Genomic DNA, 15,506 nt, shown 5'->3' on the forward strand with positions numbered 1-15,506 from the left:
CTTTTGAAAGGTCTTCCAAGCATTTGTCTCATCTGTCTTCCCCTTGGCTGGAAGGCCCTTGCTTTCCTTCTTCCATCAGCACTACCACCACCATCCCCTCCTGCCAAAACCATAGTCATCCTTCAAGAGCACAGCGCATACATACCCTTCATGAAGCCATCCTCAGATTCTTTGGACATAATTGATTTCTCTCCCTTGTGTGTCCATAGCCTGTTTTTTGTACTTTTCTTACATCACTTCAGTGGACTGCCTAGTATCTTAATTAGTTATTCTTTCTCCTCAATTAGATAATTTGTTCCTTCTAGGCTCCTGGTCCATAATTTCTGACTGCATTCAGCTTATTATAAAAGACAAATTAATTAATAGATATTCCTGGCTCATAGAAGGTACTCAACAAATATTTGTTGAATAAATGTACTGTGTGATTGTAAGGAGTTATTATTTCCCCTATTTGATGAGGTTGGCTTAGGTTTGGAAGAACGGTGCCAGGCTCCACTCAATGAGTGTGTTTACTTTGTATCTCCTACCAGTGCAAACACTACTCTTTATGAATTCTATTAAAAAATCTGTGTGTTCTCACTCCTAAGCAACACTATATGTAACTATGGGTCTCTAGAGTGCTTTTTTAGGTAGTAAAGTGCATTAATATATATGTGAGTTGATTAATAAGATGTTTTCTTCTGATCTTACCTTTTCCAATCTATGATAACCTGGTGCCCTATAAGAACTTCTGGCCAGGAATTATCCTCTATCCTATTTCCCAAAAGTTCACTCTAGAGAATCAATTTGAGAGTCAGATTATCTCTTGAGAATCAATCATTTCTCAAGAATAATTCTTAGCCTTGGCCAGGTAGCTCACTTGGTTAGAACGTCACCCAGACACACCAATGTTGTGGGTTCAATCCTCAGGCAGGGCATATACAAGAAGTAACCAATAAATACATAAATAAGTGGAATAACAAACCAATGTTTCTCTCCCTTTCTCTCTCTCTCAAATCAATCAATCAATAAATTAGTAAAAATATAATTTTTAAGAATAAAAATAATAAGTGCTTGCTTGCTTGATTTCTGGCCAAGTCAGTGCCTTTTAGTTGGGAAGTACTAAGTTTTATACTACCTATAATCTAGACAGGGCTAAAAAGAACTCCACATTGGGACCCAGTCTGAGTCAAATTCAGGTTCTACTACCTGGGCAAGTCACGTTATCTCAGTCAACCTCTCTGAAGTTATAATTTTCTTTTCTGAAAAGGTAGGGATAATTATGCCCACTTAATAGATTTGCTGTGAAGGTTAGATGACGGATGTGTGAAAAGTGCCTAGCTCAGCATCTAGAAAAGTAAGGTAGTCCAATGTTAGTTGCTGTTATTCCCCTTTCTCAGATTTTGGTTTTGTCCTTCTCTTACACTGGTCGGCTGCTCTCCTGTTTCAGAAATGTAGAGAGCATCGGTGGGCTAGCTGATGCAGCACGGGGTATGTGCTTTTCCTAGAGAGCAGTTTTGAGCCAGGGCTTCTTTGCCATGTCTCTTCTGGTCTGTCTGCCAAGGACTCACATCCCTGGGTTATTTCTTTACCCTCTATCTTCTCTTCTCCCTTGAATGCAATTGAGCAATCAGAATGTAGTTTCACCTCTGGCTTTCCATTTTTGTCCACCCCAACTCCCAACTTTCCTTTTGAACTACAACTTCTGAAGTGATTGTTCTTTGTCCTCTAGCTGAAAAGTTAGACACACATTGAAAATGATGTTGTCTGCTGGAGGACTAGATTTTCTTTGCTTAGGTTGCAAAAGAGCCTTTGCATCAAGTTGAGGTCTAGGAGTCCTCCTTGCTAAGTAGAGTACACATCCCAGCATGCCAGGGTTCTCAGGTGATTAGTTTTTCTCTTTTCTTCTCCTGAGCCTGCATCTTCAAGAGAGAGCAAAAGGGAAATAATGCTGAACTCTGAGTGAGAAAGTACCACATGCTCATCACTGCAGTGTGGGTCAACTCACCTTACGTACTTCTGAGTTGCCATTTTCTTATTTGTAAAATGGGACTAATAATTCCTGAATTTTGACCTTACCAGATTGTTATAATAAGGTAAGGGATGCAGAGGACTTGGTAAACTAGAGTGCTACTTCCCAGGCTGGGCCAGACTTGGGGGGGATGGGTGCCAGACTCCACATTTATGCTTATTTACTTCCCCAGGACCCTGTTTTACCTAAGGGACAGAACCTGGTAAGACTTCCAAGCCCATACATATGGCCTGTGGTGGGCTTCCATGATCTTGCCACCCAGGAAGGTGCAGAACCATAAGCCAGACCATTGATTTGCCAACTCTCAGCTCCTCTCAGCCATGGTTCCTATAGCTCGGTAGTGTGGGCCTGGGAAGCCAACCCTCTCTCTACTCCGTTGGAGACTCCAAGAAAAAAATTTTGGTTTAATCTCCTCTCAGAACTTTGAGTTATCCGCCATATATATACTATAGCCAGATTGTCAGAACAGTCTGGAGTTCTCTGAAATGAGAGAATAATACATTATTTCTAGCAACCCCTGAGTGTCTACCATATATTAGGCACTATAGTTAGAACTTATGTTTAATAGTCATAGCATCCTTTGAAATAGTTATTATTTGTAAGTTACTGAAAAGAAAACTAAGGTTCAAAAAAGTTAAGTCTCCTTTTCCAAGACACACAGCTAATAAGTGGTAGGGTTGGATTTTGAACTTCTATCTTATCCAGAACTGTTGTTCTGCTCATCATACCACGAGGCCTCCCAGCACCATTTAGGAATAGGGGCTGCGTGCTACAGAGGTAAATTCAGATTTCCAGTCCTGTGGTCTACATGCAGATCCCATCCCTGCCTGTGTGATCTGAGGCCAGTGGCTTTCAACTTCTCTGGCCACAGATGCTCTCTCATTAAATCTTAACCACAACCATGTGACTTCTCTCTCTCCTTTTCTCACTATTCATATCTCTGTTTTACATTTGAGGAAACTTGGTAAGGTGAAACAATGTGCCCAGGGTTACAGAATAGTAAATGGCAAAGCCAGTGCTCAGATCTGTGTCTAATACCTGGTTCAGTGTCTGTCCACCATTTGTCACAGCCAGCTTCTACGACCTGGTGCATCACTCAGGCAGACTTACAGCCTTCGGGATGCTGGTGGAAAGCCTGTAGAATTGGGATCCTTGCATTCTTCTGCTGTTTCTTTCTCTTCCCATACTCTCTTTCTTCTTAGAAACCTCACTTAAGGCAATATAAACATTTGTAAATCAAGATTTATGCAAAACTTAAAAACTGCCAAGAGCCAGGGAATCTTTCTCCCATCCTTTGTATGAGTTTGTGCTGCTACTCTGGCAGCATGGTGTAGTGGGTGGTTTTCAGAAAGTTCTTTCTGAACTCTTTTCTTTATCATATACTATTGTAAGGTTGTTGTGAAGGTTAGAAATGATAAATAATCAAGGGCAGGTGGTAGAGCCTTATTAATTGATGGCAGTTATTTATCCTGGCAGCAGGGTCTAATAGAGACCAGACTGGGAGTCAGGAGTCCTAAGTCTATTACTCTCTAATTCTTTGACCATGGGCATGTGAGGCACAGTCTCGCATAGACTAGGTGATCTTAAGGACTCCTATCAGCTGTAATATCTGTGCTTATAAAAATGAAAGTAATGTTTGTTTTAAAAAATGAAACTGGACCGAATTATATGAAGTAAAAAGTGAAAGACCCCTATCTTTCCCTACTCGATACATTCCTGAGATATTTGTTACCACTGTGTGTGCTGTCTGTTTTCTGTGTATTTTAAATATAAACAGGTTTACGTAACTATACCTATATATACACATTGTATGCTATGCATGTATACATGTGTGCATATACACATACACTTACATGTTTAATACACTAGCATCTAGCATGCATACTGTATTATGACTTGATCCTTTACTTGCTCTGGGCATTTTTTTCATGTTAATAATTGAAGATTTAATTTATTTTTAATATTTTATAATTTATTAAGCGGACCCCTATTGATTACATGTCATGACTTTTTTTAAAAGCAAATATACACATACAATGTTGAGTTTTTAAATTTTCTTTTCAGGAAAAGAAGAAAAAGAAACATAGAGACAGGAAGTCATCTGACTCGGACAGCTCAGACTCTGAGAGTGATACAGGCAAGAGGGCAAGGCACACAGCAAAAGACAGCAAGGCAGCGAAGAAGAAGAAGAAGAAGAAGAAACACAAGAAGAAGCACAAGGAGTGAGAGTGCAAGTAGAGGGGGTGGTTGAGAGGAGGAGGAACCAGGAGCCTTGTGCCCTGCAGCCCTGGCTCCTAAAAGACCCAATAGTGAGAATATGGCCTCCCACCCCATGACTTCTCTCCCATGGGAGACAGTTTCCCCTTAAGCCGCAGGCAGGTTTGGGAGTTACATGTTAGAAGCATCTGCCTGAATGAGTTGTTTCCTTATCACTCCTGGTCCGTTTGCAAGTGACCCTTGCAGCTCACCCATCCATTCACCCGACCTTTTATTCAGCAGGAGGTCCTGTTACCCTCTCCAGCTGCCACTGCCAGAGCCTGATTCCTATACAGGAGTCCAGGCTAGAGCCACAGTTACTGCTGTGGAGGTGAGTCTGGCTGTAGTTGGAGAATAGAGCAATTGGCCCCTTCCCATTGGTTTGCCGTGGGGTGATCTCTGCTGCAGCCAACACAGGGGTAGAGGAAGGGAGACTGGCAGTCTGAGAGAACATGGTAAGAAGTGGTGCTCGCTTTTTCCATTTCCCCAACACGATTCTACTCTGCTAGAAGTGACAGCCTGTGGTTGCAGCCAGAAAACCATTGTTCACAGTGACTGAGCTTCTGTGTGACATTCTGCCAGACCGCCGAACCAGACAGCTCAAGCCAAGATCATCGCTTTACTTTATGTTTACTACTGTATGAGTCAGTTGGTTCCACTTCAGGTTTCTGCTTAAATTCCTGGCACTAAATGGAAGTGTGTTTGATTTTCAACTTACTGGAAGTTCTTATTGCTATAATACCTCTTTTCAAGTAACTTACAGACTTAAAAGTCACTGAGTCTATATGACTTGACAGGAAAACATTTATAAGCACCCCCCCCCCTTCTCTAATGCTCAGATGACCTCTTCTCCTAGAGCTGACTAGAGAACCAGTGAAAAATTTATAACTGTGAGCAATGGCCCAGGGCAAGGGTGGGAGCTCAGCAGTCAGTCTTAGCCAGTGGGCATTTTCTTCCACCACCATGGCACAAGCCTGAATCCTTTGTCCTGTGCCTGGATTCTGGGAAGAGAGAACCACAGCATTGCACAAAGAGCAAATGTCCAGACCCAAGGGCATTCAATAGACGGGCCTGAGGAAGCCCTGCCACTGATTGATTATTCCAGGTTGGAGTAGCTCATTTGGCCATGGAGATGAAGTAAAGGCAAAGTGTAGTACAGCTGTTACATTATTGCACGTGTATGGTGGTCAGCTACCGCTGTCCCTGAGACGGCATTTCAGCCTCACCCAGTGCTTCCTCCTGAGTGACCTTCAGGCAGGTGTTTCTGCCCACTCTCTGACACGGAAACAGAGACTCCCAGAGTCGTGTTACCAAAGGAAAAAAGGCAACTACTAGGTGGTCTTGGCTCTGCTTTATTGACCTCAGAGCACTGTTTGGATGCAATTAAAAAAACAAACACAATGGGTACTGGGACTGGATCCAGGATGATGCACCTGACCCCAGAAGGACTTCCCCAACCGAGGTGAATTTATACAAAATGCCAGAGGAAAAAATGAGGCAATCTGGTGCTGAGTCCAAGGGTAGCCAGTTGGCAGAGGAGCAGTCAGTGAAGGAGTGGACAGGTCACACCTCTTTCTCGTAAGTGCGAGTACTAACTGCATTGCCGTGGGTGAGTGTCTGGAAGGAAAGAGAGTCAGATTAGGTCAGGGGTGAGGGCACAGACATGGGAGCACTGTCCGTTCTGATGGGGAGAGCCTCTGCTGTCATCCTGATAATCTTCACTTGTTGGCCACGTGATATGTTTCAAGCACTCAACATGTATTGTTTTTTTTCTAATACTTATACCAGACCTTTAGGTTATACATGTAATCCCTCTTTTAGATTTAGGAAAATGAGTCTTGAGCGAGAGAGTAAGTTGGTCAAGATCCCAGAGTATTTCTCTTTCCCTTGCACCATTCTTCTCCCTCCATCCTTAATGCCTGAGATGGTGCCTAGCACGTAGTAGACAAACAGGTGAATACAGATATCCAGAGACTCCTAAGGACTGTGCTAGGCCACCAACTCTCCCTTCCTTCCCAAACTTGGGGTAGGTCAGGACCAGAGCCACTATCCAGCCTGGCATCACAGAGCCAGGCCCATGGTCTTGCCATAGCTGATTCCCCAGTGAGTATTTGGTCCTGCAGGTCATATTTCTGCCAAAGGCAGGGACCTCATTAACTCTGCAGGGACCCCTGCTCTGTGTGAGGGCGAGAATGCAGTGAGCAGGTTACACTGACCCGGGGTCTGCCACGAAGATCCTGAAGTGAAAACCTGAGGCCTTATGGAATTAGGAGATAGAGACCATGGGTAGCTGCCCCTGGGTCTGGGTGTGTTCAGTGAAGTCTACATTCTCTGAATGTAGTCCCCAAATTTGTCCCTAGACAGATCTGCCAGCATGGCTGTCACTTTCTACCCAGGCTCTGTCTATTCAGGTACTTGCAATAGGCCAGGCATGAAAAGCACTGAGAGCAGCTGGGGCTGGAATGAGGGAGGCTTTACAAGTGGGGTACAGCCCTAGGGAGGAGGGAAAGGAATGCTGTGATAGGAGGTGGGAGCCTTTCTTAGGGATTTGGGATCACACCGGGCCGTTTTTCCCCTCTGGGGTGAGGCAAGGCAGCAACACAGGGAGACACTAAGGCTGTGGAGCACGGCTGCCTTCCTCCCACGTCGGCGATGCATCCACTGTCATTCAGACGTCCCAGCAGCCCCACAGAGTCTGTGTCATTAGGACCTGTTTTTACAGCTGGAGTTGAAGGTGACTTGTCCAAAGTCACACAGCCTGTAAGCTGAGATTTGAACCTAGGCCTGAGATGTGAGTCCAAAGCACTATACAGAAAATCCCCACCTAACGCCACCCCAGCCTGTTCTCCATTCCCCATTGTCCCAGCTTCCAGTGCTGCCGGGCAAGACTGGCTTTTTACAACAGGCCTGGCTGAAGGGGCAGCAGTAGTAACCAACTGGGCAAGGCTCCAAAACTGTCCACCTTACCAGGACGAGTTTTCCGTCAACAAGCTCCCGTACAAGTGTTGTTTCTTGTCCATCCCATTTCTGCACATGAACGAGTTTGCCTCCATCCAGCGTCACAGTGGACTGTGGAAAGAGAGTGGACGTCCAAGATGTGATCTGAGACAGCACAGGGTCTCATCACTGGGCGGCAAAGGACTGGGCCTCTGGCCCGAACTAGTGATGGTGCTAGGCCCAGAGCTCAGGCAGCCCACCTCCAACCTAGCCCTGCAGGATGTTAGCTCACTTCCAGCCTCTGCTCCACTGCTGCCTGGCTAGGGGAGGGGCCTTCAGAGGTTGGGCAAGTAGGAAGAGGCAGGCAGTGTGGTGGAGCCAGACAGCCTGGCTCTGAGAAGTGCCACCAGCATTCAAGATGGACATTTAACCTGTACTCTATAGAGTGATGCCATAGTCCCAGTGCCCCTAAGATATAAGGGGCACATGCCCACCTATATCCCTGGGAAAGACTGGTAAAGAGGAATCCTGAGACTCCAGGCTAGTAGTGATCACACAGGTCTAAAAAACCCTTGGGGGCACAGGGTGTTGGAAAATTAGATGTCCCTCCCTGTACTCCTACCCCTCTTCTTGGTGCACATCATATGACCCCTTCAGCTGACGAGTGGTCAGCAACTGCCAGGTCCTGGGTCGGGGTGCCCTTGGAGTGTTCCACAGCCCTGGCCAAATGCCCACTTAGTCCTCTGGGTGCTACCAGCCTGTATCAGCTGGTTCTCACTTGGCAGCTCTCCCAGGTCTCTCCTCCAGGAATTTGGGGGCTCTAGACCAGGCTAAAGGACCCTGACTGAGCAGAGATCATTAGAAGAATCTGAGGAGGTTGTGTACATGTGCTTAGGGGTAGGGGGTGACATATCCTCAGCACCATCTTACTCAGTATTTCCGTTCCCTTAGATTTTGCGCACAGCAAGTTATTTTTAGCCAGACATCCCAGAGAATTGTGTTTAGTTGGGGTTTTTGCCCCTCAAGAAGGTGGGCTTGTTCAGTGCAGGCAGGTAGGAAGGGCAGCCACCTCTCTCCCAGGTATGCTGCCATCTTTGGACACCACCCCAGCTCCGCTGACAGCCTACCATGTGGTCCTGGGCTGGTCTCCAGTTTCCTCCACAAAGAAAGCCCAGACCCTCCCCCGTCTTTCCTGGGGACAGCTGGGAGGAGGAGGAGAAGGAACAGCTGAAGGACTGAATGATAGGGTCTGGTGGGGGAGAGGCTGCTGTAGGGACACCCTGTAGAGGTCAAAGCCCCTTTGTTCTCTTGGGTGCCTAGCCCAGGGGAGGCCTGAGGCAAGCTACCGAGAAAGCCACTGCAGGGTGACAAGCCCAGAGACAGGAGGTAGATGTCCTCTCCATCCCTGGGAGGAGGTGGACTAAGGCCTGGTTGGAAGACTACAAACACACCCAAGACAATGCCCTGTTCAGATCACAGCTTATCCTGCCCGTGGACTGGCAGCATTGGAAATACTTCCTCAGGGTCACTGGCCAAGCCCGGGAGGTGGAAATTGGAGAAGCAGGAGCATCTGAGTGGGTCTCAGCTCCTTGTCCCCAGTTGCCTCCTTTGTTGCTGGAGGCCAGGATGATCTGCTGCGAGTTCAATGGAGGGCCCTGACTTCTGGGCATCATTCCTAAAGCACTTGAGGTAACAGCCATGGCTGTTACCAGTTCCTCGTCTATGGAAGGGGAGAGAAACCCAGAATTACTGCATGCCATGTGCAAGTTCACTCAGCCAGACCTGGAGTAGACACAAATCAGAAGAACATCCTGGTTCTCTGCTGCCTCCTCCCAGACCCAGCTGGGAGACGCTTCTCAGGAATGGAGGAAGAAAACGAGGACCCGAGCAACACACACTTAGCACTGGGACATTCCAGCACTATTCTGGCAATGGCCCTTGTTATATTTCAATCCCCCATGATAGCCTACCCCTTGGGGTGCAATAATAGGATGCAAGACTACCAACTTATTCCCCTTCAGGGTCTCAACATCCTCCATTCCTCATGCCTCCCTTCCTTTACTCACCTTGACCTTCCTGTCATCTGCAGTCGTCTCGTCAAACTCCACCCCCAGCTTGAAGCTGACCTCAGTATTCTTGAAGGTGCTTTGGGTTTTTATGGTGATAGTGTCCCCATTTACTTCGATGATTGTGGTAGGCTTGGTCATGTTGGCCACCTGCCTGGTAGCAAAACCCACTCCTGAGGGCAGAGGAAAGTTATGAGTATGGAGCAGAGGGTACAAGGAGCTCAATGAACAACTCTTAGGTAGGCTGTGGGAAAGAGGGAAGAAGAGAATGAGAACTTTTCAAGACTGCATGGTCACATGCAAAGAGACAGGCATGCCACAGGAAGTCTGTGGCAGAGCAGAGATTAGAGTTAAGTGCTTTCTATGTGGTAAGAACTGTCCGTGTGTTATCTCATTCAATGCTTCCTGTCTTTCTGAAGGGTTGATTTATTTCCACTTTATAGATGCAAAAAGTGAGATAGAGTTGAAGCCCAGGGTCACAAATCTGAATTGTTGGACTGCAGAGCTCACTTAACTGCTCAGCTAGTGTCTCTCAATGCTGGAGCACAGCGCTCCCTTCCAGGGCATGTCAGCAGCTTCCAAGCCACACATAGGCTAAGGAAAGAAATGTGGGTTTTGCCTTACAAGGCCTTGGGATAAGTACTCCTTCCACCTTTGGAAATTTTTGCCCCAAGACACATTGGTGCTTATTGCAGATCTAAGAGGTAGGCAGAAGGGCATGTCTGTCTCATTGTACAGATTTAGGAGAGGCCTAAAGTGGTAGTGCAGTCAGGACTCGAATCCAGGTCTCCTAGCTCCTAGTCTAAGGCCCAATGGGGACTCCCAACCCCAGTAGGGCTTCCCTGGGCACTAGGCAAAGCCCCAAGTGTCCTGCAAGGGCGTGTGGAACAAAGAGTTCTTAGGTAAAGTCTAGGGTGTGTCCCTGCAATTGCCTCCAACCTCCCATAACTGCCTGGCCCCTCTGTCCCCAGCAGCTATGCTGAGCTATTCTCCAGGGCAGAGGCGAGGCAGGACAGCCCAGTGTAGTGAAGTGGTGTGGGTCAAGTCCCCATAGTGCTTGCTGGCAGCTAGCCCATGCCCTCCACTGGTTATTGTACTCGAAATTCTAACAGCCCTGAACGGTGGGTTTTATTATCCCCATTTTACAAGAGGCTCTGAGAGTGAAGCGACTTGCCCAAAGTCAAAGAGTAAGTGATTGGCCTAGATTTGAATCTAGGCTCCAAAACTGTTTGCCATTCCGGGCCATTCTGCCTTTTGTGGTCACTGGTACTACCTTTGCCCCCCCCCCCCCCCCCAAGAACCCTTGGTCTAAAATAAAGAGCCCAGGCAGCGAGCCCACCAAGCTTGGCCAGTGAGGGACTACTGTCAAGAGTGAGTCAGGCCAGTTCAGCCAGTTTGGGCCCATTCCACCGACCAACAGGGATCAGGGCCTTATCATTCCACAGGAGTTCTGTTTGCATAGGACCTACTTGGAGAGGTGGAATGTTTGAGGAAGGAATCCTCTGGAGAGTGAGGGAGGGAACTGAGCCCGGAGAAACTGAGAAAGAAACTGGGCTGACCACATTTAGGAGACTTGGGAAGAGTGGGTTCTACTTTGAAATGAAGCTGTAGCTGTTTACTGATAGAGCTGAGGAGGGGCCTTCCTCCGCATGGGCTCAGCCTTTCTATCAGTACAACCAGAAAAGCAGGTTGGATGGACTCTCAGCCCCCTAGCCCAAGCTAGGGCAAAATAAGGAAGCCACGTGGTAAGGATGTTGCAGCTCACTTCAGGGAACAAGTCTCTTCAGAGGGAAAGTCTGCTGGGGGAGGCTGGGGAGGAGGAACCAACCCTGAGCATTCCAACTTCCCCAACAGCTGCCCAGGAGTCACTGGACTTAGTGCCCTGCATAAGGTAGGCCCTAAGAGCAAACACTTGTGCTTTCTATTTAAGGAGAGGGTTAGGAACAGAGGTGAAAGGTGTCTGGAGTGGATCCCCACCACCTTCGGGTATCTGCCATAATCCAGCCCACCTTCCCTTCCTGGGAGGAAGGCATGGAACCTTCTCCCTGTCCCAGCCTGGAGACCTAGGGTAATCTCATAGCTGGGGATTTCAGGTCAGGCTCTCTATCACCCTCTCCTTGGAGGCAAGAAGCACCTACCAGGAGGGGAAGGGCTGAGTTGAATCATTAGATAAGCACTTCCAATTACTCCCACCCGCAGGGCCCGTATGGTATCTGATCTGGGTTGCTGATCTAGAGTCTAGGTTTTTCTGCTCTGCTGTGGGATTTTTATGACAAGTTTCTACTTTTTCTGGGTCTCAGTTTCCCCGTCTGTTGAACTAAGCAAGGTATGGGGATCTCCAAGGACCTCACCCATAAGATTCTTTGAATTTGTACCCTCTGCATCCCTACACCATACCTTCCTAGACGAAAGGCTCTCCCTCCCCTTAACAAGTCTTGGCCTTGCTCCAGGACCCTTTTTGCTGCACTCTGGGAGCCCAATGGCTTTTTCCACCAGGCCCTTCCCCAATGAGTGGCTAAGCCTTGGGTTGTAGCTGATGTTGGAGGCTCTTGCTCCACCTTACCACTGTGATTAAAGGTTTGTTACAAACCACTGCAGGACAAGGTCAGAGACTGGCTGGTGAGAAAGAGGGTGTCCTGCAGGGGAAATCCTTTTACCTAACCCAACATGGGGAAGCAGGGCTTGTTGCTAACTGTGTAGACTCCTAGTTCACCCCCTTCTCATATGCCATCACCAGGATTACCAACTCTTCCATCTCTCCTCCGGGGAATCCCCCAATTCTGTAGGCCATAGTACACTCCCTCTCTCCAGATCATTCCCCTTCTGTGTTCACAATTTCCAATTCCTGACCACCCGTGCTGCTGGTCTTTTTCTCCCCTAGCTAGCCTTCCACCTTCTTGGATCAATGCTCTCCTTTTCTCCAAACCCTCCAGAACATATAGCCCTCTTCCTCAAAAGCACCTTCTCAAGCCCCACATGGACCAGCATATCTGCCTCCTTAAGCCTCCGCACCTGGGAATCGCTCTCCCCAGGTTCATCCCAACAGGCCTCCCATGCCCTAGTCCAGGCTGCCACCTTCTCCGCGTCTCTTATCCCCAACCTTGACCGGGAGGGATGCCGCAGGCGTGCAGGGTACGAGCCAGAGCAGGAGCGCTGCGCCAGCCAGGCACGCTGCGCCAGCCAGGCACGCGACCAGCCCTTCCGAGGTCTAGCATCCTGAGTCCTGCTCACCGATTGACTTCATGTAGTCATCGAAATTCTTGCTGTCCACTAGTTTCCAGGTGCCTACGAAGGCGTCCACCATGGTGAGGCTGGACTAAGAAGGAAGAAACGAAGAAGCGACAAAGCTGGCAAGAAAGGACTCCGGGAACCCGCGGCTCCCAGCGCGCGCTGCCGCTTTAAATAGCTCCTGTGTCACGTGATGAGGCGTGGCCCACACACCCCTCCCTCCCGCTCCCGAAATAGGAAGCCCCAGGCTGGCCACTCACCCTCCAGGGGGTGGCCGCCCATCCCCCAGCCTGCCGAAGTGGAGGGGGCAGTCAGTGGTGCCAGGCTAGCCTGCGTCAGCGCGATGTCTGGCCTTCGAGTCCCTTGCTCCGGGCTGGCAGGGGCGGCTCCGTTCCCTGGCCTCAAGGCCTTCTTTGGAATCTGAGAAGGAAGCAGCTGGGGGCCCAGTCTCTCTCTAGCTTGTAGTTAGAGCAGAAATAAGGGAGAGACTAGAGCAGAACAGAAACCTGCCCTTGGTCTGATGCTCACACCGGGATACTGACTGACTCTTCGCAGGCACCTTGGTTGGTCCTCCTCTCACAGGTGAGGAGACTAAGAGGGGAAGTGACATGGCCGCAAGAAGAGAGAGGGTGAATTAGAGCCCAGATGGCAAGCCTGATCTAGCTGGCTCTCCCGCCACTCCCCACTGCCCGGTGGCCGGGAGAGTTACCAGGGGCACCGTCGGTGGCTGAGCTGCCCGTGTGCCCTCCGTCCGCTCCGGCGAAAGCGTGACCGCACCCTCCATGGCAGCCCCACACGTGCTCGCCCCTCCCCGAGGAATGTCTGCTGCGCGCCTTTCCGCCCAGCAGTCCAACTCCCCATACAACCTGCCAATGCTCCAGGCTTTTCTGACCTGAAGCCACAGCTCTGGGCATTTGCTGCGGTCCTTCCCCGCCTCATCCTTCAGAAATTCTGTCCCTCACCTGCCTGACTGCTACAGCCCCAACCTGCTGCCCTTTCTTTGGCCTCTCTGCACACCAGCAGTCATTCACCTCCTCTAAGGAGATGGCTCAGTGCTTGACACTACAGTTCACAAAGCACTCTTAATAATAAGATCCATGTTGTAACTGACATGCTAAGAACATTAACTGTATTGTCTCATCGAACTTTTAAAATAAAGTCCATGGTGTAGGTGTTATCATTAACCCTGCTTTACAGGTGAGCAAACCAAAGCTTAGGGGAGCCAGCTATTTCTGTTATTAGAGCACCTACTTTGTGCCAGACCCCGGGCTAGGCTCTGGAGAGACAACCATGAATAAGACACATACATAGCTCAGCCTTTGGGTGGGCAGACAAAAAACTAGCGTGACAGCTTTAAGGGGAGACCTAGCCTGATTTAGGGATCAGGGGAGGCTTCCCAGAGAAAGTGAGTGTAAGCAAATTCCTGGTGGGAGGCCCTGCATAAGGGAGTAGTGCCCGACTGAACTTCAGCCAGCAGAGGTCCACCCAGGGGGACATGCAGGAGCTGCAGGCCCGGTAGCCCTGGGCTCCTGCCAGCTCTGCCACACACTTACATTGTGGCAGACCCCCCCCCCCTTGCTGGACCTCTGTTTCTCCAGGTGGAAATGGATTGTACCTGCCCTTACCTCCCTTTCCTTATCTGGGAAGGCAGCCAGGGAGGAAGAGCCCTTTCTCCCCCAAGGTCTCAGTTATTTTGGGTAGGTCCACTTGCCAGAAGACCGAGGGGTCTATTTCTGCCAAAGCTGTAGGGACAGGCCTCAGGGCTGGGCATGGAGCCCTGGTGACCTCACTGCCAGAGCAGGTGCCCAGGGAGGAGGGTAGTGGGATGATTTCTAACTCAAGGTCACAGCCTTTAGACACAGGCCCTCCTCTCTCAAAGACGGAATGACTGGAGACCCAGGGACCAGAGCTGTGTCCTGACAAGGTCTCTATGCTGCAGAGCTGAAGATTTGGGGCTGGCAGAAAGATCTGGGTTTTGAATCTGATTGCATTGGGTTCTCTAGCTGTGTAGCTGTGGGCAATTCCCTTAAGCTACTCTAAGTCTTTGTTTCATCTTCAAAATGGAGGTAATGACAGTATTTACCCCATGGAGGTGTTTGGGGATCAAATGAGATAATGCGTTTAAAATGCTGAGCATGGTAGATAGACTTCATAAATTATGTTCACTCCTGATGATGCTCCTGCTGCTGCTGTTATTATTATCTCTATGGATAGTACAGGAATCCTAAGACCTGGTCACAGCTCTGTCCCTCACCCTCTGGGCCACCCAAGGCAGATTGCCTTGCTTCTCTAATCCTCAATTTTCTTATTTCTGAGACAGGATTAGAAACTGCTGCAGCTGTGAGGAAGGGACTACAGAGATCTTTGAGATAGGCTGAGCAGGATACTGCCACGAAGTCCTTTTGCTCCCTCTTTTGGGCCCTGTTTATGTTGAATAAACATAAAGGAACTCTAGACAAACCTGAGACCCACTATTCTCGCTGCCCTACACCCATCTCCCTGCCACCCTCAGACCTGAGTCACCACAGTTGACTCCTCAGCTCACCCTATCTCCTTCCCACCTGGTTCTTGTGTTCCTTTCTAAGTATGTGGAGTCTTCCCCTCATCCCTCTGATTACCTGCATCCTCCTTGCCCTGTTGTGCCCACTACGTTTGGGGAGAGATGGGCAAGGAGAGGGAATATGAGCCCTGTCCCACTTCCTGCTTCCCTCTCTTGCCCTTGATAGGTCCAGATGTGGATATAACATCTGGCAAGCAGCAGGACCAATCCCTGCCAAGAGCAGCATTTCCCCAGCCATCGCCCTATGGTGATATCACTGTTCTCTGTTTCCATGGCAACCACAGGCTGGGAAGATGGAGAGGAGGAGAGATGAGTAACCAGGAGAGAGCCAATGAGAAGGGCTGGCAGCACCGGGTGATCCATGGGGCCATAGGGAGGAGGGAGAGGGAGGCCTATTCAGCATCTTCAGCTGTTCCTTGGACCCTCCCTGCCGTCTGGACACCTCCAC

The 15,506-nt window shown here is 49.1% G+C and overlaps 2 protein-coding genes across 5 annotated transcripts in view; one reads left to right on the forward strand and one right to left on the reverse strand.

The window, feature by feature from the left end:
• ZCCHC17 (zinc finger CCHC-type containing 17) overlaps nucleotides 1-4,980 on the forward strand; it is a 42,358-nt gene extending 37,378 nt beyond the window's left edge. The window contains exons 8-10 of one of the 4 annotated variants that reach the window (XM_090268979.1): nucleotides 4,076-4,233; nucleotides 4,508-4,598; nucleotides 4,676-4,980. In XM_090268979.1, the coding sequence (XP_090125105.1) occupies nucleotides 4,076-4,233; nucleotides 4,508-4,598; nucleotides 4,676-4,690 (264 nt within the window). In that variant the 3' untranslated portion in view covers nucleotides 4,691-4,980. Of the gene's footprint in view, nucleotides 1-4,075; nucleotides 4,599-4,675 lie in introns of those variants that run through there. The other 3 variants (XM_090268981.1, XM_090268980.1, XM_090268982.1) reach the window with 3 other exon arrangements.
• A 1,812-nt stretch (nucleotides 4,981-6,792) lies between these two features.
• Nucleotides 6,793-12,667, reverse strand: FABP3 (fatty acid binding protein 3). Its single transcript, XM_090268983.1, has 4 exons — nucleotides 12,510-12,667; nucleotides 9,271-9,490; nucleotides 7,235-7,336; nucleotides 6,793-7,032 (listed from the first exon to the last, which is right to left on the reverse strand). Exons 1-4 carry the CDS (start codon nucleotides 12,572-12,574, stop codon nucleotides 6,808-6,810), a joined length of 612 nt encoding a protein of 203 aa, XP_090125109.1. The 5' UTR covers nucleotides 12,575-12,667; the 3' UTR covers nucleotides 6,793-6,807.
• Nucleotides 12,668-15,506: the final 2,839 nt, after the last annotated feature.

Source organism: Furipterus horrens, unplaced genomic scaffold (assembly GCF_987537825.1).
Source record: "Furipterus horrens unplaced genomic scaffold, mFurHor1.1.pri manual_scaffold_3, whole genome shotgun sequence".
Lineage (NCBI taxonomy): Eukaryota > Metazoa > Chordata > Mammalia > Chiroptera > Furipteridae > Furipterus > Furipterus horrens.